Genomic DNA, 23,151 nt, shown 5'->3' with positions numbered 1-23,151 from the left:
TTATTTATTAGCATACGAAATTTTAATCTATGCATTGCTCATTAGGGAAGTTCAACAAATAGATGGGCAAGCCCAATTACAAGGCTTGTTTGTTTTCGTCTGCCAATTGGGTTGGGCTTTCTAGGATATTTCTTTCTGCACCTCCATAACGTTAGTAAAAGATTAAAATACCCTTAATATTATGCAATCTAACATTTTTTCTGTGAAAAAGTATTTTCTGATTGCATAATATAGAAGTAAAAAATTTATAAATCAGAAGGTTTAGAAATCACATTTTCGAACATATTTATGACAAAGAAAATCATGGTGTGAAAATAAAAATTATCCATGTTCGCTATTATCATGTGTTCCCGTGGTTAAAGCTTATCTTTTTATTCTATTTTTTGCTGCCAAATAAAAGTACAAGAAATTCCCTTTATTTATTTATTGGTTCATCTTTCTTTTTTCTTTTTGAATGGAGTTGACCCACCATGGTGATCTATAATGATGATTTTTGTTGAATGGCGAAGTAAAAAATTATGGTGGAAATGATAGGATAATATCATAATAGTAGGTTTTGGATAGGATAAGATGGATGGTGATATCACAACTTCAAAAAGTTGGGAAAACCTGAAATCAGATCATCCATCGTCTTCATACCTCAATTCAAAACCTAAAGATACAAACTCACCAATTTGGATAATCAAGTTTACAAATGAAAGCTAGGTTTGGATTTCACTCACAATACTCATACCAACTTCTAATTTTGTTTAATATTGTGTCATTATGCGTACCATTTCTTTTTCAAATCTAATTAAAAGTAAAATTCCCTTCACAATTAGTTCATTCAAAAGTTACAATAAAATGTGCAGTACTACACATTTAATCCAAATTGATTTCCTAACAGGAATTTAAATACACACTAAAACTATGTTTGGTTCAGATATTTCAGTTGTGTTATGCACCCAAAGGAAAATACATTCCTCTTGATAAATTAATATCAACTAAAGTTAAGAAAAAAAACATGCACTACGTTGTTGTTTGAGAAAAGATGTTTTGATGGTGCTCTTTTACATTCTTATAGTAATCCTAAATAATGATAATACGTTGAATTAAGTCATTTAATTAGAATATAAATCAAATTATTGAATATAAAAATAACAAAGTGAGTTGTAGAATGGGATAAAAAGTTTATAGAATGTCAACAAATAATGTTCTTCTTATTTTATGTTATTTGAGTTTTATATACTCGGAGTTGGAAAAGTAATATACATTCTTTAAAAATGTATATCCATATATAAATGATAGAATTAATGATCTTGTTTGAGATATGATGGATTAATTCAGTAATTGACATCAATATGATTTATGATACATGAGACAAGTAGAGTAAGGAGTAGTCTATTTTCTAGAATTTGAGTATATGTATGAGGTTGAGTGAAACTAAGATGGTATATATATCGTTGATGTGATATTTATGTGATGTGAATGTAGGAGTTTAGATTCTTTACTCATATTTTTCTGTTGTTCCTCTATTGTGTTTTCAAAATACACTAATGGTAATTAATTTTAAAATTTTAAAATATATTAAAATTATCTTTAAAGTACCAAAACAATGTGTTTTTAATGCTCAGCAGAAGACAACACAAAAGTACTTAGCAAAGAAATGGAACTCTGAATGTAGTATGTAAAAAAGAAATATCATGTTGAAAAGAGATTATTCTCGTTCTGCTCATATTGGATTCACATAGAAAAATTATTAGGTGGTGAGAGTTGATGGAGATTTCTATAACCAAGAGTACAATGTGAAAAGAACTGTATTCATTAGGTAATAAGAAATTTACTCGATCATATGAGGATGACTTAATTCTTGGCATGTAGCTTTGTGTGAGTGAATGTAGTACGATAGGTGCAAATCTCTAAGTTTACTTAATGGTGAGTTTGTCGAAAGTAAAGTCGCATGTCTATGATGACATAATGTTAATAGTTGATGACTTGAAAGGTAGTTAGTTTTGTTAGTTTGTGCAAACACTCTAGTCAGATTGATGGTGAATGATTAACTTATTTTATTAATGAATGAATGAGTTTGTAAATGTGTGTAGTTACATGAGTGGTCTGAATTTGCAAATGTATGAAACTTTATAAAGAATACACTACAAGAAAAATTGAATTTACCAATAGACAAAATCTATTAGTAAGAACAAAAATTTGTTGCTAAAGCAAAATTATTAACGATAATTTGTCCATAAAATGTTTATTGATGAATTTTATTAACGGGTTAAAAATATGTCAATAATTATCAATAGTCTAAATTTGTCAATAATCACTTGTTTGTAATCAGTGACAACTTTTTTTTTGGTAAATATCTCAAGTTGGTATCTTTCCTCCTCTTCTTCTTTTTCCTTTTTTTCTTCTTCTTTCTACTCTTCTTTTTCCTTATTCTCTTCCTCTATGTTATTCGTCGTCACTAACGTTATCTGTTGTTGTCATCATCGTTGTTGTATCCACCACCTTTGGGTCATCCTTTTGTTCTTCTTCTTTTTTCTCATCCTCTTCATCCTCTTTCTCCTCTTCATCCCCTCATCCTGCTGTTTTTTTCTTTGTCGTTGTTGTTACTATCGTCGTCCTTGTTGTCGTTGTCATCACCATCTTGTTGTGGTTGTCTCCTATTTGTCATCGTAGGTTCTCCTCCTCCTCCTCTTCCTCTTTCTCCTTCTTCTTTGTCTCTTATCCTTCTCACTCGTTTCCATTTAATTTATAACACATTCTTGTCAAATTTGGCAAAAAAAAAATTATGTCCATTTTATCAAAAAAATTACTGACAAATTTTAAAACATTTAATTACCAATGAATTTATCGATAAATTTAAAAATCAATTGTTGACTGATTTATCGATAGAATTTCAAAAAGTTCAATTACCAATAGATTTACTAACAAACTTTTATAAAAAATATCTACTTGTGATCTTTACTACAACATGATCAATATTTAAGTGGGGTTTTAGCACCCATTTTAACAATGAAAATATTTGTTGGTAATAAAATTATATATTATCAACGAATTTTAACCACAAATTTATTATCAACGAAAATATCGGTTGATAATTAAAATCTATAGGTAAAATTCGTCAATAAATTATAATTTACTGATGATTTGTTTTCACATTAGTAAAACTTTGTTGATAATTTGGTATTTTCTTACAATGATACTGGCTTATCTTTTATTTTTTATTTATTTTTTGTTTAATTTATGATGACAGTATTTACGAAGGAGGAGAAAGTTTTCTAGGTAGAATGATAGGTTGATAACAGTGAAATAGAAAATTTTTATTTTTATTTTTGAAAATATATATATATATATTTATTTGTGTGAATGTTTAAGTAGTAATATAAATTGTTAGAAAAGATGTTTCAAAATTAAAAATTAATTTTATTTCAAAATAAAACGATGTTATGTTTTGATTATTCTTAAAAAAAAAAATCATTTTTTATTTTTACAAATAGCATGTGAACCAACTTATCCACTGTGCATACAACATTTTGGTTTTGATTATATTTTGTAAATGTAACCATTAAAACCTTATATTAGCAGGCTAATAATGTGAGGATAAATCAAAACCAAGATAATCAATCACATTCCACCATCTCATCAGCATTGGCACCATCAAGATAAAGCTTTATAATAAGGTGGATCTCATTCTATATGTCTTCTTCACTGATTACAACTTCATTTTATATAAACTCAGAAGAAAAATGTGTACATCAACAACAAAAAAATGTCTTTATACATCAATATAAATAATATATATAGTAGTTATATTAGATTTATCCATTTCCTCAAGTTAAATTAGGTTGGAGAGAAACAAATTGCATTTAGTATTTAAGATTATTGTCAATACACAATTATTGCATTACGGAGACTAATAAATCTCTAACACGTGGCATGTTGACAAATAGAAAAGCTCCTTTGATTTAGCCGTATTCTTGGATTTTACTTTTAGGTTTCTTTCCGTGGAAGAACTGTGGTATCACCAGTATTCTCCTAACCTTATTTTTCACTCCTCTCTCTAGTTGTCTTCTTTTTAAGATTATGGTTTATGAATAATACTAAACTCTTTAACTAAACTCTAATCTATCATTTAACTCAAAAACTAATATCATTTTGTTTTTTTATGGAAGTAACCCAATCATTATCAGAACTAAATGGCAGGAATGAATACTTGCAATATATAACTGCTGCAAATAAGGTAAATTTTTGTGCATATTATAATATTCCAAGTTCAAACAACCCACAATTATTTATATTTTTCTCCTTAGGTAGTATTTTATTTATATGTCCTGAATCCTCTAGAATTTATATTTGAGACATTTCAGTTCAGTCAGTTATGTTTCTTAGAGTTTTTACCTAATTTTATGAATAGTATTTTTGATAAACGTTTTTTTTAATAAGTAGTAGTGTTCCTTATACGGACATACGGACGTATATTTTGTTTAACGTATAATTTGTTTAACTTATATTTTGTTTAAAACGTTATACAATTATATATAGAGAGTATGTCTTTATAAATTCAAATTGTTTATCTTTTCAAAGAACGTATTTTAAGATATTTTAACTATTAAATAAATCAAGGCAGTGAAAATATGATGTTTATTTAAATGTGTCATTTTGGACCAGCTTATTTATACTTGATTTTTAAATACATAGGATTGTCTTATAAAAATTAGTAGAAAAATATCTATTGCAAAATTAGCAAATTGTGCAGAAACATTACATAAACAAAATTTACTTATTTTATTAAATAAGCACTTTAAAAAAATAAAGACAAATAAATTTACCTTCATCTTAAACCTAATTAAAAATATTTTAATATTTTATAAAAATATATAGTATAAAAAATTATAATTTTTTATCGACAAATATCAGTTGTGTATAAAAAATATAACTTATTATTATTATTAAGTTATTATATTTGTGTTAAATTCTTTTATATAAACTTTTATAAGAATGTTGAAGGTTAACAATTTCTTATGCTTCTATATCTTTTTGCTATCTATAATTGATCTTTAGTACACCTAGGAATTTTTTTCACAGTTTGTATATAATTGTGTAATTTTTTGTAATAGGTTTTCATAAAATTAGTCTATCTCGAATGATTGCATTATTTAATATATTGAAACTTTAATAAGATTATGATAATTGAAACTATTGTAAATTTATGTAAAATCTAATTAATATAAAACATAATTATGTCTTTCTTTCTTTTATAATTTCACTTCTTTATATTTTTGTGTACTATATGCAATTTGATCTTTTATATTATTATCTCCTTAACAGAGTGAATAAGAAAACTTTCTGAATATTCACTCCTCAATAAAAAACAATTCACATTAATGTACAACTTTTCTTACAATTTGATCTCGTATTAAGCTTATATTTCATATTTCGTTAAACAAGATGTCCCAATATCATTGTTACTTAATCTTTAATATATATCATCACAATGAATTAATTCTAAATATATCTCAATTATTTTTAAAGAGAGATTCATTGACATCATAGTAAAAGACTAAGTACAAGAAGAAATGAAGTTTGTGATGACACATTTATTAGAAAGCGACAAGCAAAGCTAATGTCGTTGTCAAAACATTCAAAGAAATAGTGAGATGTAAGAATGAATATAAAAAGGAGGAGAGAGGAGAAGCTAATTAATCAGTGACATATTTGAGATTCCAATGCTCACTCCCTCTAAGAAGCAAGCAGAAAAAAAACAAAAATAGGTATAAAAATATATACAAAGGTTTTGCTTTTGTGTTCTCAGTCAAAAGTGTCCAGAAGCCAAGTTCATAAAAGATGAAAAAACACTACCATCACATAAGGCTGGAAAAAGTTTACCCACTCATATTTCCGAACCTCGTTTCTTAATCATTTGCCTAGTGAAATGAAATCAATCCAAGATGTGGGTCACAGCCACACAAAATATAAATATTCAAAACTACACTCCTTATCTCTTCTCTCTCTCTCTGCCGATCAAAGATCATTCATTAAGCCAAAAACTTTAAACAATTTAGGTTTTATGGATTGATTTTCAAGTGAATATTTATCAAAGTTTTATATATGAGTGATACAAAGGAGAGTACCAAAAAAGTAATATAGAAATAAAGAGTTATTTTTGAAATTGTCACTATAATTCAATAGGTCTCTTAGGACTTGAGTAATTGTGTTTCATTGGAAGGTTTGCAGTTTTTGTCAGAAAAACTCCACTAGGAAGGGTTTGCAGTTTTGGTCCACAAAAAATTGCGCTTGAGTGGTAATACTTTATGCTTAGTATTTGTGGATGTAGGTCTTGAGGTGCTGAACCACATCAAATTTCGTGTGTTTTTATTTATATTTTTATACTCTTATTTGTGGGTGTGCTTCTGCTTGAAGTTATTATTTTCTTAGTGTGTGATTTCTCAATATAAGAATATATAATATTAAACATATTTTTGTCATGTAAATAATAAGTAGTGTTCCCACCGCGTTCAATAGTCTCACACTGCTTAAGAGTCGAGAACAAATAAAGTTTAAATATTCATTTCTCCTTTCACCTTCTAATGCACCTTTTAAAGAAAAAAACTGTACAAAGAACATGCTCCAAAACAGACAATACCTCAGATGAGGAGTGATTGATTCTAATGATGTCACTAGGCAAACTTGATTCGGAACAATTAGCATTATTTGTCACATCCCATAAAATCTCTCCATGCTCATTATATTGAACATTATATATTATATACATATATTGAATTTAGATATAAGAGATTTTGCAGCTATTTTATTATCATCATCGGCACTTGACCAAAGTTAAGGAACAATATTTAGTTTTGATAGAATAAGTTCTTCTAACTTATCAAATAAAGTTCTTTTTCACATTGCATACATAGGAACCTCTCACAACTCTTGTCTAATGTTTTATATGTTCCTCAATTCATTTTCAATCTTATTCATGTGACCAAATTCAGAGAGCTTACTAACTTGATAGTCGCTGAGCGAGAATGTACTCGCTAAGCGAATCCAAATTCAGATAGCTTATGGACTTTGTAGTCGTTGAGTGAGAATACACTCGTTGAGTGAATTTGGAGAAATTTACCTCAGTGAGTTACATTAATTTATTTGTTGAGCGAGTCATTCAGTTGTTGAGTGAGTGAACATTTGTGCATTCTTCGCCTAGCGAATGGATGGTCTCGCTGAGTGAATACATCAGAAGAATCAAGTAATTATTTTCTATGCTAAATTTTGATGTGTTGTGGTAACTGTGCATTACTATTTATGAAATGATTGATTTGGAGATAATTGATGAATTAGCAATTGTTGATACTAATTCAAGGAGAATTAGTAATGGTTGTTACAATGTAAGCATTGATGTAGGGACCCATCCGAAAGTTATATTGATGCTCTAATAACTATTCAAATTCTCAAGTAGAGAGGAATGAAGTATGTGGTGAAATGAGCAAAAGGTCCTAGCCTAAGAATTTTACCTTGAATAAAAGTGTTAATGGACTAACATTGTGTGTGGTAATTCTACCACTCTGCAGAGCATCGTAGGCCATTACAAGTGAATAGCTTACTAGGGTGTGACATCAATGTTTGTATTTGGATAATTGAGTCGTAGCATTAGATTTCTATAAGAAATAGATTGATTGTGTATGACTTAAGTAACTGCATTGTGAATTGATTAAATCTTTTATTACAGTAGCTTATCATTCTTTTGTGTTTTTATCGTGGGATGATTACCTCTATTTGGTAAGAGCATATGTGATTGTAGATTTAAAAACACTTTTGAAAAATGAGAAATCATCAGTTAATTTAGTAGAAGGTAATGGAGAGCTGTAATAAGTGATTAGTTTATGTATGTAATTAGATTTAGTTTGTATAAATATTTTATTTTGTAGTCGTAATACTATATTAATATATTTTATATATTGAAAATTTGAACACCAAACACTAAATGAAACATCCTATTATACATATACAAAGTTGTTAACCTCATAAAAGTTGGAATATTATATTGTCTCGTAATAATGTAGTTTATACATATTTGAATAAAAATAAATTGATAATTTTAATAATTTTTTTTTTAAATCCAAATTAATTGTTGGTCTTATACATTTATTATTCTTCTTAGAATATATAAACGTACTTTAAATTACAATTATTATATAACTATAAAGAAAAAGTATAAAGGACGTAAGGTTGAATATTATAAAAGAATAAAAGTATTAATTGTTGTAAGGTTGAATATTATAAAAGGATAAAAGTGTTAATTGTTTTATTGATATTTTAAATAAAAATAAAAAAACTTGAATAATTTGTATTACTGTTGATTCTTTATTTTAATTTAAGTATGTGTTTGTTAAGCATTTTAATTAATTAATTTTCTTCTTTTCATTTACACAAATCTGATCTTCGTTCCATTTATTTTACTTTAACTTTTTAAATTCTCATTTTTTATTCAAATATTTGAGGACTTGTGATGAATTTATGACATAAAATACTTGAGTTTAAAAATAATATATATATATATATATATATTTTTTATAAAAGTGTAAAATAAAATAAAAAAGTGAAAGAGAAAAATCTATACTTATATATAAAAAAATATTTTTCTTTACACATTATTTAATTGACTTTTAAATAATAATTATTATATTAATTTTATTTTTTAAAATTGTTACAGATTTCATTTTATTTTTTATTTTTATTATAATATTTATGTACCTTTTACTATTATTTCTAATTTTTTCTCTTGAAACTTAAAAACCGCATAGACACATGTAACACCTGTGCTAAAATAATAATGAAAAATTAACTAAAATGTTATAACATGTAACATTTATATTTGAAAATAAAGTAAGTTTTATCTAATTTTATATTTGAAAAGAAGTAAGTTTTATTTAATTTGAAGGGATTGACTACTTTTTATTTGTGTATACTTAATTAAAAGAGTAAAATGCAGTCAAGTATTTAAATTAAATTATTTATAGCATTACATATTTTTTAAAATATGTTATTTTTTAGTTAAACTATTTCATCTTTTACAACAAATAATTTTTTTATATTTGAAAAAAAAAGGTAAAAAATGATCGTCTCACAAATTTTTTTAATAAAATAATATGTGCATAATATTTTTCCTAAAGGTAACCATTATATTTTTTATTTTTTAATATAATTCGTTCAAATTTGTTTGTAAAATAATTATTTTTCAATTATTGAAAAACTATATTATTTCAGTTTACTCTTTCTTTTTATTAGGAATGATAATATTTTTGCATTAAAATATTATATATGGTTAAATTATTTTTAGGTTAATCAAGTTTCAAATTTCTAATATATGTAAATATTTTAGATTAAATTTTTAATATTTTTCAATTAAATTTTTAGAGTTAATTATTTTTAAAACTCGTATCTTAATAACACTCTTAAACAAATGAAGAATAAATAACAATTACATTATTCCTTTAAAAAAATTAATTAACAAAAAATTAATTATAAAAAAAGTATTAATTAATAAATAAATAAAATTTGAATAAAATTTAATTAAAAAAATTAAATTTACTTGAAATTTAATGAAGCCAAACAATATATAAAAATCAGAATGATGATAAACAACATATATATTTTTTGTGTGAGCCAAAGGCAAAGCGCAGGTTGATGATAGAAACAGATTCCCCTAAAAGTTACATAGAATGAATTAGAAGATGTTACATATAATATCAGCTTTTTGCAGCTTTATTTATTATTATTTTTTGATTTTTTAAAAACTGTTGGAAGTACTGAGAGAAAAGAGAATTAGAGGTAATAATTATGATGAGATATGGTCAAAAGAGCTTTGGAAGTTCGCAAAATTGTTCCATAGAATCACTGACCGTCACAGTACATAATAACGGACTTTTGACCACAATAGCAAATATTCAAAAACCTTTTGGAAATAGTAATCCCATTAATTGCATACTTAAAACGCTAATGCTCTCGCAACCACCTCATCAAAATCATTCAAAATTTAATTAATCCTGTGCTCGATAAACCTTTCAAATCAACCTTTCAAAATTTATATCTCTTTCAAATATTCATTATTAACGTTTGTATTTTTGAATATTAATGTTGTTTTCTTAAATAAAATTAATTATATTAAGACAAGAATACACATTTGCAGTTAGAATATAAATATTTTTAAAGACATAGAACACTTCATTATCCTCTGACTATTAAATAAAATCATAATTATAAAATATCATAAAAAATAAAATTAATCTGTAGAATAACTTTTATTTAGACTAATTTTCATTTATTTCTCTCTGTAAACAAAAAATTATAATTTTTTTTCTGAATTATGTCTTAATCTTATCATACAATTTCTTTAGTGTTTTTCTATTGTCAGTAGCATGTTTGTAACACACATTCATTGGTATTGTAATTTCTTGTAAGTTTTTACAATATTACATATTATTCAATTGTAGAATTTTATTAAATATAAATGTAATTTTAATATCTTTTTATTACATACACGTTGATATTGATAAATAATAATTCATTATTTTATATTATACTATATATTTAAACTAGTATCCTGATTATGATATGTTTTTTAGACTAGAATTTAAAATATAAATATTAATAAAGAAAGATTTTTTATATTACCCTTTTTTAATTATTGCATAAATTAATATAATGAAAGTATGATAATTACTTAAAAAATAAATTAAATTATAAATCTTTAACTATATTTCATCAGAAAAAAAAAGTTATCTTCTAAATAAGCAAAGAGTATATTTGGTACTAAATTCAATATTATTTCTTATAAAGTAAAATAATGATACTTATTATTTAATTTCTGTGTCTATTGAAAATAAACATGTTATTTGAAATTAATATTATTGATTAACTTAGTTAGAATAATACCAAATAAGAAAAATTCAAATTTAATTATAAATCATATTTATCAATCAGATTAATCAATTCATAATTATTTTAGTTAATTTGAGATGATAAATTATTAAATTTCTCTCAAAATAAATATAATAATTTTATTCCAAAATAATAACAATAATATTAATTTGAGACAGTAAATTAAATTTTTTTATACATAGAAGATAATTAATGTTTTAATAATTATATTCTATCAAACTTGAATGATTATCTTATGCAAATGCAACACAGAATGTGCTGTGTACAGTAGTACCTTGTGACTGAAATACTTATCCCAAAGCAAACATTTGAAATTTATATTTTTCTTTCTCTGCTTTTTTCTATTTTTGGGTTAACCATCATTCACCTTCGCCTTCTATGATTTTAAGATTCTGTGTCATACCCAATTTCGTAACCCTAACAACAACTTTGACCACCCTAAGTGGATCACTCCATTTCAAACTAACCACGTGAACGAAACGCCCTTTTATTTTAAAACATAAAACATACTCTAATAACCAATCATGTGCCATAATCAAACAAAATTATCTTAAATTTAATTTTCATGTTTGAATTAATGAACCATTCTAAATAAATATCCGGTTAGATTCTCTAAAAAAATAGTTCCACCCAAATCATATGCCATTAAATTTCATTAACTAACCTTATTTTAGCCGTTATCAAACAGAATTTAGTTTCATGTCAGTCCAAAACCACGCGTTTCAATTTTTGTTTTTGTTTTTTAAATTTTTGTGTCTCTCCCTTGCGTCCAGCGTGAGCAAGCAACATAACCTGACGTGACGAATGCTAATTTAACAGACAAGATCTTATTTTATTTATTTAAGAAGAAAAGAAAAAACAAAAACATATTAACTAATAAAATGACTTCTCTTCTTCCTTTCTTTTGCCATGGTTGTCTGTTCTCTTCTTTTAAGCTCTAAAAACATATAAAAAGCAGCGAAAAGAGAAAGAGGGACACAAAAAAGAGACAGGATTTTTTTTAAAATTTTTTTTTTTGAAAGTGTCTTCTTGCTGATTGGGGGTGGAAAAAATAGATAGAGACTATTTATTTTGGGGGAGGTTGGGAGAAATGTGACCAGTCACCACATTTTTGAAGCCCTAGAAAAAAAATTTGAAAAAAAAAAAAATGTTGGTAGTGGTGTATAGTATATAGTGTCCTGTCTTGGCTTCTGCGATAAGAGGAAGTCTACCACCACACACACAAACCCACCAACAAAGCTCTGCTCAAAACACAAAAACAAAACACAGTGAGAGTGAGTGAGAGAGTGAGAAAGAAAGAGAGAGAGAGAGAGAGTTTTATTGTAATGGATAAAAGCTGTCATCCCTCTGCAGAGTCTACTAATACTAGTATAACCACAAGCTCTGGTAGCAACACCAGGGATCAATACCTCAGGCACCTCAACAAGCTTTCTCAAAAGATCTCAAAACCCATCATTAAAAAACCCACCTTTGATCATCCTCACCCTCAGCCACAGCCACAGCCACAGCCCCAGTCTCAGCCTCAGCCTCAGGCCCAGCCTCAAAACCCAAACCCGCAGCCGCAGGCCCAGCAGAACTTGCAGCACCAGCCACCGGTGTACAACATCAACAAGAACGAATTCAGGGATGTCGTTCAGAGACTGACGGGCTCGCCGGCGCACGACCGCATCTCAACGCCTCCGCCCATTCAACAGCCCAAGCCTCCCAGCTCGCGCCTCCAGCGGATTCGCCCTCCTCCCTTGCCGCAGATTACCAACCGCCCGCCTCCGCTCCTCAATCCCACCACCCTCCCCCGCCCTCAACTCCCCATCGTCAACTCCAACTCCGTCCCCTTCAACAACTTTTCCGTCTTCGCTAGACCCCCCGCTCCGTTATCTCCTCTCCCGCCGTTCCCCACCGTCCACGCGCCCGCCGAGTCCCCCATCTCCGCCTACATGCGCGATCTGCAGAATCTCGTCGGTTCAAACCCCAAACACTTCTCTGGCTTCTCTCCCTTGCCGCCCCAGCTTCATCCTCAACAAGAACAACAACAGCAGCAGCAGCAGCAATCACAGCAATCGCAGCAGCAAGCCATGGTTCCTTTGCAAGCTTCGTTTCAGATGCCGTCTTCTCCTGTGCCGTTTGGGTGCTTGAATTCGCAGCTGGCGTCTTACCCTCTGCTTTCGCCGGGGCTTCTGTTTTCCCCAACTTCCGGACAGCTGGCGTTTCCGCCGCTTCCGCTCTCACCCACTGTGCCGGTTCCGAGCCCTCGATGGAGAGGGATTTGAGAGGGTGAGGTATGATTGGTTACAGCCATGTTGAGTTAGCTCAACCTTTAGGATTTTTTTTTTGTGGGTGGATGTTGGTGTTACCTGTACATGGTGCTGGTGCAGTGCTAGTGGTAGAGGGTGGGAATGGGGATTTATTCAATTCGTGGATGTTGGACTTTAACTGGTCCGCAGCTGCTTAGTTTATTCTGTAAATGGGATATCAAAGACATCGAAAAGGGACAATTTTGCATTGGTGTTTTGGGGATGCAAAAGCAAATTAGATGTTATACAGTTATAGTTGGATTATTAGTATTATTATTATTATCATGATGATGCTGTTTTTTTAATATAATTAAAATCTTAATTGCTTTCACTATTGTTTTTATCTTTGGTTAATTATTGTATATGTCCTTACCATGTAGATTTTGTCATTTATTTCTTTTCTGATTGTGGTAAAGATCGTTTTATCGCTAAGATCCTTTTCTGAGAATTGTTGTTGACCAACTCCATTTCCTTGAAAACGTTTAAGTGGACGAATCTTTGTTCTGTAACACAGCTTGTCATTTGGGTTCATGTTTCTGCTAATGGCAACATCCCATTCAGTTAGACAAAGGTTGAAATTATTCTACTCAACCTTTTTATAGAAAGGACAAGTAATTTTGCCTGCATGTATAACCATTATTTTTCTCTTTTAGCCTGCAACTTTATATCAGTTCATCTGTTCTGGAATGATCACATCCGTTTGTAATGTCATAAATTGTAGCTTAGGCTTTTGAATATGTTTTCAAGGTATTCTGCCGTGTATTATTATGGCCTAATGCTTCACAATTTTGTGCTCTTGGTTAGCATTTTGAGACCTCATAGTCTTAGGATAGATTGATTGTGATTCTTTTATCATTTATATTCAGGATTGAAGTTTGTGGTGGTTCTTTAAACTTTAAAGGTAGTCCTTTTGGTTGGTTAAAATTTTATTTTGAAACATTCTTAACTAGATGCTCACAAAAAAGGTATAAGGAATTTGATTATTCAGCACTAATATGTTCTGGTGTGATATTTGTGGAATTGAAGATAACTAGTTTTAAATTTGGGTAGCACCATATGTAGAATATTATGTTATAACACTCACAAGTTGAAGGATAAACAGGAATTAACTTTGTAGTCTGTAGCATGAATCCCTCTTGTAGAGAAAATCATGTTTCATATCCTTCCTCACTAAAGAAGAGAGTAAATTGATGTGTTTGCTAGCCATTTCACATGGCTTATATAACTTGTCCCAAAATTGTGTTCTTTCAGCTGTGACAGAAGGAAGCCAGAGTGCATGGCTTTCTTGACATTGAGTAGGAACACATGATTGTGGCAAAGTTCACTAAATATATGGTAGTTTTCTGAAGTGATTGATGGTAAGTATTGATTCTCTTAGGTTTGAAAGTGTTCCTCTAATTTGTGTTCAGATTCTTGAAGTTGAACTATATGGCTTTTGGCAAATGGAGTCTCAGATTCCATTAGTGTTAGAGTGTTTCTTGCATTCATGGTAGATTAATGACTGAATTTTCCTCCACAAAGGTTGATTTCTAGAGAAAATAACACTATGTAATCAGTGTGGACTGAATAAGTCAATTTGAATTTTCTTTTTCCAGTCCGGCAAGTACCTGAAGGTTGTTGTTTGTGTTGTAATTTGTCAAAGGACACATCACATTTGTTTACACTGCTTTTTCTGTGCAGAGATTGATTCTTTTACTGATAAAAACACATGGTGGGTCTTCTGTGCTGGAGATGAACGAATCCTTTTGTAGGGAATGAATTTTTGCAAATCTTAGTATCACAACAATAAAGAGTGATAGTACAATATCTTTTTCTTTTAATAAATTGATTTATACTTTGTAACATAAAATCGATGAACTCGTAATATAAAGGGGGATAATTCTGTGGTATTTCAGCCTTGTGTAACAATAAATAGCTCAGTTCTAACCAAGAATTTGCTTATCTTTTTCATGTGAATGTAAAGATATCCGTTAAAACGACATTATGCAGAGATCATGATATGCTTGAACTCGGATATTTTTCTTCAAAATAATACTAAAAATAACGTTCAACAATGTGGTTGTATTTTTTTTTTGCATCACTCTACATCGTAAAATTCAACCTACATTCAAATTTCTTCACCCAACGCTTAGTTATTGACAAAGGCTGGCATGAGCTTGCAGAGAGATAGAGCCATGCAGGAGCGGAGACTGACCCAATAAGAACCATGATTTTTTGCAGACAATTTTTAGTACATTTCAATACGCAATGTCTTATTTCTTTTACTTACTTGCCAAAACATTAATTAATGCTACTTGCATGTGGCTTCATATTTTCAGAAAAAATATTTGTTTATTGATTTTTTTTAAAAGTAACAACCAATAATATTATATTGAAGTGATAATAAATATAAATAAATTTTAGAATAAAGTAATAATATATGAAGTGGTATAGCAATTGTATATAATACTAACAGTTTCAAAATATCATGACTCTTGTTTTAATAGAACTTGTTTACTTTAATATATCTTGTCTTTACTTTTATTAGTAAAGTTGTGACATTAAGGTATAAGGTATTTAAATGTATTTTTGAAGTACTTTTACTTTAAATTTTTAATATAATTGTGTAATTTATACTATCTTTATATATTAAAAATTTATATATATTCTTTTATTTTGTATTATTAATTAAAATATTTATGTGTATATATTTAAATATTAATAGTGTACCATACCTAGCCGAACTCAATCAAGTAAACAATATACATACCAAAACCGCCTAGCATCTGGTACCCGGATACCATCGACACAAAGTCATCTAGCCAGGTAGCCGGTCGAAACCGACTACTTGTCTAGAAGGTTAACTAACATCAATGCCCCGCCTTCAATAAGCAGCCTCCAGGGCCTGTTTTGGGGCCCAAGTCAAAACCCGGCCCATGCAATGGTCAAACGTCATTAATATTCTATAAATACACGTGGACCCCATCATTTAAAGGTACGCATTCATTAATTGTTGATTTGACTCTTTGAGAGCTTTGACTTACTTGAGCTTCGGAGATTTTTCTGCAGGTAACCCCTCCTGGGTTCAAGCCGACATGTATCGAATGCGAAGAGGCCAACTGAAGAGATAACGGACTACAGGGTAAGGTGACACTCGTGCCTAACTTATCTTATTTGTCCCTCTGCAGGAACAAATAGAAATAAAAAAGTATTTTTTTAATATTTCTTTTACACCATCTTTTTTATATATATATATATATATATATATATATATATATATATATATATATATATATATATATATATATATATATTTGAATAATATTTGAATAATATCGCGACATTCATGACTAAGTGGTGTTAATCTTTATTCATTAGAAATATAAAATAGTAATTAAAAATTGCCCAGTCTTAAAATATCTATTAAAAAAGTTGTATTATTAAAAGATCTATTAAAAACATTAGTATTATAAAAACATGAAAATTCAAATTTTAAATTTTACACATGAAATAATTGCTGTTTTGAAATGTTTAAAAATTATATTTCAAGATTTGTTAACTTCTAAAAAATCAACAGAGTTCTTTTATACACTTTTTTTTACCTCAAAGTGATGAAAATATCAACTAGATGTATGTATAAAATTAAAAGAAGGAAATGGTTGAAAAACAAATTATATAAATAATAACTTAGAGTAAAAAACATGATTACTGTATAAATTTTATGTAATGGAATGTTAAGTATGTATAAAGTTTGTATGCATTTGAATATATTTACCACACAAGATGATTGATTTGGAGGTGATATACTAGTTCGTTTGAACGAATTTGAGAGAAATAAAAAGGAAAGAATAACGAGATCATTCCCTCTATTGTGAGAAGTTTTGAAGACGATATAAATGAGATTAAATTATGCCCTCCCTTCATATTTTATTTTCTTAATTCAATTTAATTTCTGAACATCCTCAATTTAATTCACAAGCATCTTCAATTTAATAAAACTTGGAAAAATAATTATTAATTTTATTTTTTTATTAATTTTTTTTATAAATTTTGTTATTAAAATGTATTTTGAATTTATTTATTTTAATACTTTTTATAAAATAAATCTAACTTATCTATTTATAATTTAAATTATTTTGATCATCAAAGACAATTTGATATTTTTATTTATTTATTTATTATAATTAAATGACTTACAATCTTTCACAAATTTTACTTCTAAATTCTTTAAAATAAATAACACAAATTTCATTATCTAATCCATTAATCCACTCAAATTCATAATTTCTTTTCGTTTTCGAATCGATCTTTGACACGCAATTTGTTTTCCCATTGACCATCTAAATTTTTTGATTATTTTTTGATTGATGTGTTACTCTGTAAAATCAGAAAGGAAATAAAAGAGAGATTGTGTTTTATATAGAGGAATACAAAGATAACAGGCTGGAAATGGTTCAGCCCAGTAAGAGGTGGACTAAGATCTTCAACAGCAATCCAAGAAGACAAGGTGGCCTTTTGGGCTGATTGTATTGGTGAACGGATAAACTTGTTCTCACCAGTCAATCATACATCATGATGCAGTGATTGATGGGCTGTCCAGGGAAGAAAATCAATTGGAATCAGATAGCATCATTTCTTTCTTCAGTTCTCCGCCAATAATTCTAATTCTTTAGAATGCTGTAGTCCAGTCTCTATCCATCTTTAATTTGATTTATGAGTCCTCGTAACACATTTATATGTACATGTAATCCAGTACTACTCAACCGTTTATGTCAAAATAGTAGAGAAGGCGACATCAATCAGCTAAGGAGGGGGCTCTGACAGGAAAGTCTAAGCTTTATGTCATTCAGAACAAAACAGTTTGTAACTTTTATGAATGAAATAAAATGATTCCCACTCATGCATTTAGCTTTCATTATTTTTCATTTCTCAACAAAACATTTTTATTATTAATTTTATTTCTCTGGGTCATTTTATATTTATTCATCATACTTTTCATCAATCAAAATCTAAATTTTCTTACACATTCATGAACTAAAATTTGAAAGTTATAAAAAATGAAAGATTTAATATGACACCTGTAAATCTATGATTTCAACCGATTCTAAATACAAAATGTTAAGAAAGTAATAGGAACCGTTACTATTAATTATTTTTATTTGTTTAAAATTTAATATGAACCGTTACTTTAAATTGAGGCACCAACTAAACATTAAATGACTCAATTTTGATAAAAATCACAACTAAACTTCTATTTGACCAATTTTACTATTTTGAATATTTCATAAACTTTAAAAAACGATAAAAGTATAGAAAACATTGCTAGAATTGTTAAAAATACAAATCAACAATCATTCTTTCAATACCATAATTAGAAATTAAAAATCCAACGGACAAATATAACGCTCATCAAGGAGTTCTTTAGTGACCTCGAACAGCAGACCTTCTATTTCAGAGAATGAAATGTACAATCCTCAGAATAGTTAAACGTACAAAACCATAAACCAATTCCAACAAAACACATCAAGTTGAGAAGAGAATCTTAAAATTCCAATTCCATAAAAATAAAAACTTCAGTGTCCTTAATAAAATAGGCAATTTGGAAAACACTTGAAAATGGAAGGACAAACTAAAACGGCCCAGTACATCCACAATTCATAACAGACATGAATGCCTAAAATTCCAGCACCAAAGATATAAGCAACAAACACCTCCCTTCAAAAAGATATAGAGGAGAAGTTCAATTCTAATTAGCAGTAAAACATCTTTACTGATCATCCTGTTTCGGTGCTGCTTCTTTAATTTCATCTGCTCCGTCATCCTGAAAGCACAGTAAATTTCATCAATAAGTTGTTCATAAGAAAACGAAAAAAACGCGATGGACGAGCTTTGGCAAACTAAAATCAATACCTGCATGTCCGAGGTCCAAAGGGTGAGGTTATCACGAAGCAGTTGCATGATCAAAGTGCTATCCTTGTATGACTCCTCTCCCAATGTATCCAATTCAGCAATCGCTTCATCAAAAGCCTAGTGCATATCAAAAGGATAAAGATTCCGGCATGAGTTCGAAATATGCCATCAAAACAGAACATCTCATAGTAAAGTTACACAGGTCAGGTACCCCATATACAGTAGTCAAGTATTGATCGATTGTTGTATGCGACCTATAATTTTAGACTTCCAAAACTTCATTGTGAAATCCAATAAACATTATACAACGCATTCTAGCTACAGGTAAAGTATCAACAAGTGTACAAAGCAAACTCCCTGTTCCATATTTAAACGCTAGAATCCAACAAGTAACATCATTGTTGCTTTAACATTAAAGAGTTACAATTTGGACTTGACATAATTATTAATGGACAATAATAGCTGCAGATTTCACTGCAGGGGGCCCAATTCCATCCTTTTCCCCGGAAAACATGGAAAACTCTGCTCAAAATATAGTAACCACAAACATACATAGCAAAACAAAGGCCATAATATTCAGTTTCTCTAAATCTAACCTGTTTTGCAAGGTTGCAGGCACGATCAGGAGAGTTAAGGATTTCATAGTAAAACACGGAGAAGTTCAGAGCAAGGCCGAGCCTAATTGGATGAGTTGGAGGCAGTTCGGCATTTGCAATGTCCTGCAAAACAACGAAACACGTTAATACATCAACAATAAATGAAAAGATAGAAAAGAAAATCGTTCAATTCAAATTGTTCAGAATTTAAACGCACAGATATTTCATACGCAGTTGCAAAAGATTAGCATTTAAAACTAATATTAGCGAAAACATTTACGACAATGAAACAAATCATGCTTAACCGCTCCACAAAACCGCACCGACTAAATCGTGCAGATTTCACAGACAGGTTAACAAAATCGTAAAATTACAAGTCACAAACGGAAATCTAGATAATAAATCGAACAGATCTGAATCACGAAATCGGGATAATAAGAAATTGAAAGGAGAAAAAAAAGGCTAACCTGAGCGGATTTGTATGCAGCGAGAGTGCTCTCGGCAGCCTCCTTGCGCTCAGCGCCGGTCTTGAACTCGGCGAGGTACCTGTGGTAATCGCCCTTCATCTTGAGGTAGAAGACCTTGGAATCGCCGGAGGAAGCAGAGGGAATAAGGCGAGAGTCGAGGAGTTTGAGAATACCGTCGCAGATGTTGGAGAGCTCGGACTCGATCTTGGATCGGTAGTCGCGGATGACGGAGACATGGTCCTCGTTGCCGCGGCTCTCTTCCTTCTGCTCGATCGAGGAGATGATGCGCCACGAGGCACGGCGCGCTCCGATGACGTTCTTGTAGGCTACGGAGAGGAGATTCCTCTCCTCGACGGAGAGTTCCTCGTTGTCCGCGGCAGCGGACACCTTCTCCATGAACTCCACCATCTCTTCGTAGCGCTCGGCCTGCTCAGCGAGCTTCGCCATGTACACGTTCTCTTCGCGAGGCGTAGGAGCGGCCGCCATTGTGGAATCCTGGAGAGAGAGCGAGATCTGGTTAGGGATTAGAGAGAGACAGAGAGAAAGGGAGGAAACGATGAGGGAGACGGAGATCGACGAAAGGGAAAGGGTGGTTTTGAGGGTCTTGCGTCCGATAATTGCGTTTTGAGAAGCGTGGGTGGGGTCGTTTTGGCGATCGAATATGGACCGTTGGATGGGGATTTTTATTTGGAAATAATTTTAATATCTGAAAATTGGAAATTCCGTTGTAGTAATTTAAAATTTAAATTCAAAATAAGGAAAAAGAGACAGCTGTCATTGACACGGGATTTTGATACTCTGTGTTGTTGTTGTATGGCGAAAAGGTTGGTGAGTCTCTCTCTCTGTCTCTCACGCACACTCTGGCATTTACGAATCTCCCTTCTTTTTAATTCATCTACGACCAGGAATAATATTCGTTTTCGTTGGTTTCAAAAGTTTCAACTTTGAATGAATTGAACCAAAAGAGTTGGCCATTCAAAAATTCAATCATGGCTAATAGGGAAAGGAAAAGGAATGGGCTGGGTTGGTTGGTAATGGGCCCATTTTAATATTGGATTCGACTAGGCCCTTAAAAGTGCTTTTCACTGTATCTTTTCTTCTTCTTTTTATTTCTCCGGTCCTCGTTAATTAAGAATCAACAAAAGTGGTAGGTCACCATAGGCATTACGCACTACTCTGCCCAACCTGCTCTGCGCTCGGTCTTTACTTAATAAAGCTAGCTACACAATTTCCATATAAAACATTATGTCACCCTAGCAACCTCTTTCAAATCAATGATCAAAAAAATCAAACCAAAATTATATTATATAATTGTTTGATGAGAAGTGGATTGCGAACTGTTGGACCCAATCAGAAGTTAAATGAATAAGTCGGTCAGAAAAGTCAACTGCTAAAATTATTTACTCCTTATATTTTAAGCACAATGTTTGGAGAGTTATGGTGTTGGACCTTATCAAAGGCCAATTAGTAAACCTTCTTAAATGTGGCCAATTCGTAAATAGAAGCATTCACATTATTGTAAACTTTATTCTTTGGAGGACTGTGCCTTTTGGCCCTAAAATCGACTAATGAGGCAATTGTAGATCACCAATAAGCCTATCTTAAATATACATATATATAATCTAACACACCATAATTTATATAAGGATATAAAAAATATTTAGAAGTAGAAGTGGTCTTTAATAAATGGAATTTGAATATTTTATTATTAAAATACAAAGTTTATAAATGAAAAAGAAAATTTAGTCACCGTTTCTTTTTATAAACACCATGATCTCTCTATAAACTATTATTTTTTCTTTTTATGTCTCCTCTCCATATATTTTTTTTTTCACACTCTCCATCTCTTTTACGATCTACAATAAAAGTTCTAGCATATAGTACAACAATTATGTCTGATCAAAACATCTGAGTTGTTCATCCTTTACTTTTTTTTTAGAGTTGTTTTGAAAATTTAGCATGATAGATTGAGTGATTCTTGCATGTGACATGTTTGAATTCAAGATGAATTTCTAATTGTTTAAGAGTGTAAAAACATGTTCAAATTATTATTTGAGTTTTTTTTTTTAGTTATTGCATCTCATGTGGGTGAAGTTTTTTAGAACTAAGGAAACCTAGTTATTTTTTGATAAATATTATAAGTTAAATGATTTGTTATAAGCAGAACATCAAAGTCTAATTCAACACATAAGTCTTACAAAAAAAGAGTGAAGTGCCTATGATGACATGATGACACGAGAAGTTAAACGTAAATTTTATATAAATATATATATATATATATATATATATATATTCATTCGAGAATGAATAGTATAATGTAATTGTTAGAAGGAGGTGTTACATGTTATTTTATTCTTAAAATTACTAATATATTTTTGAAATGTAATAAAAATAAAAAATATTTTTCTTAAAATTAAATATCTTTAATATTGTTCTTAGGAATAGTCTAGATAAGTTTGTTTTTGAAGATAGATTTGAAAAAATGGATTTAGGAGAAAGAGAAGTAAAAGTGATATTGTTTTTGTTTAAGATGGATTTGAGAGAGAGTCAATAAATAAATTTAGGAAGATTTGAAGGTAAAATTTAAATTATTTGTTTTAACGTTTAGGAAGGGATTTGAATGTGAAATTGAAGAGAATTAAAAAAAAGATTTATAAAAATTTGTGAGTGATTTAGTAAATATAATAAATAAAAAATATTTTAAAAAATTAAATATAAGATTATAATTTTATCCTTATTATTAAATTTGATATTTATTTTTCTAATTATCTTTCATTCAACGTTTTTTCTTCATTCACAGTTCTCTAAATAGAAATTCAACTCAAAACAATTATTATATACTAGCATAAACAAAGGCGCGATCACATTTTTTACATATACATGATATTAGTAGATGATGATATTGTCATGTTATTAAGTTAATATATAAAATAAAATTATATTTATAAAAAATAAAATGGAATATATCAAAAAAGATGAGAGAAT

General features: G+C 29.7%; 2 protein-coding genes across 2 annotated transcripts; one reads left to right on the top strand and one right to left on the bottom strand.

The window, feature by feature from the left end:
- The first annotated feature begins 11,875 nt into the window (after positions 1-11,875).
- LOC114162191 (VQ motif-containing protein) lies at positions 11,876-13,545 on the top strand. Its single transcript, XM_028045996.2, has one exon. The coding sequence runs from the start codon at positions 12,249-12,251 to the stop codon at positions 13,188-13,190; it is 942 nt and encodes a 313-aa protein (XP_027901797.1). The 5' UTR covers positions 11,876-12,248; the 3' UTR covers positions 13,191-13,545.
- Positions 13,546-18,721: 5,176 nt separating this feature from the next.
- LOC114163755 (14-3-3-like protein) lies at positions 18,722-20,777 on the bottom strand. Its single transcript, XM_028048059.2, has 4 exons — positions 20,167-20,777; positions 19,700-19,822; positions 19,104-19,220; positions 18,722-19,014 (listed from the first exon to the last, which is right to left on the bottom strand). Exons 1-4 carry the CDS (start codon positions 20,650-20,652, stop codon positions 18,961-18,963), a joined length of 780 nt encoding a protein of 259 aa, XP_027903860.1. The 5' UTR covers positions 20,653-20,777; the 3' UTR covers positions 18,722-18,960.
- Positions 20,778-23,151: the final 2,374 nt, after the last annotated feature.

This window comes from Vigna unguiculata, chromosome 9 (genome assembly GCF_037176805.1).
Source record: "Vigna unguiculata cultivar grain cowpea cultivar isolate G323 ecotype 2 chromosome 9, ASM3717680v1, whole genome shotgun sequence".
Lineage (NCBI taxonomy): Eukaryota > Viridiplantae > Streptophyta > Magnoliopsida > Fabales > Fabaceae > Vigna > Vigna unguiculata.
Note: the sequence above shows the minus strand (reverse complement) of the source record. Positions and strands in the feature narration are given on the sequence as shown.

Bases quoted from the DNA above. Each gene is read 5' to 3' on its own strand.
- LOC114162191 (XM_028045996.2), top strand. From the start codon at position 12,249: ATGGATAAAAGCTGTCATCCCTCTGCAGAGTCTACTAATACTAGTATA.
- LOC114163755 (XM_028048059.2), bottom strand. From the start codon at position 20,652: ATGGCGGCCGCTCCTACGCCTCGCGAAGAGAACGTGTACATGGCGAAG. The intron at 19,823-20,166 runs GTTAGCCTTTTT...GTTGTTTTGCAG, and splicing joins CTGCATACAAATCCGCTCAG to GACATTGCAAATGCCGAACT. The intron at 19,221-19,699 runs GTTAGATTTAGA...GATATGCACTAG, and splicing joins CCTGCAACCTTGCAAAACAG to GCTTTTGATGAAGCGATTGC.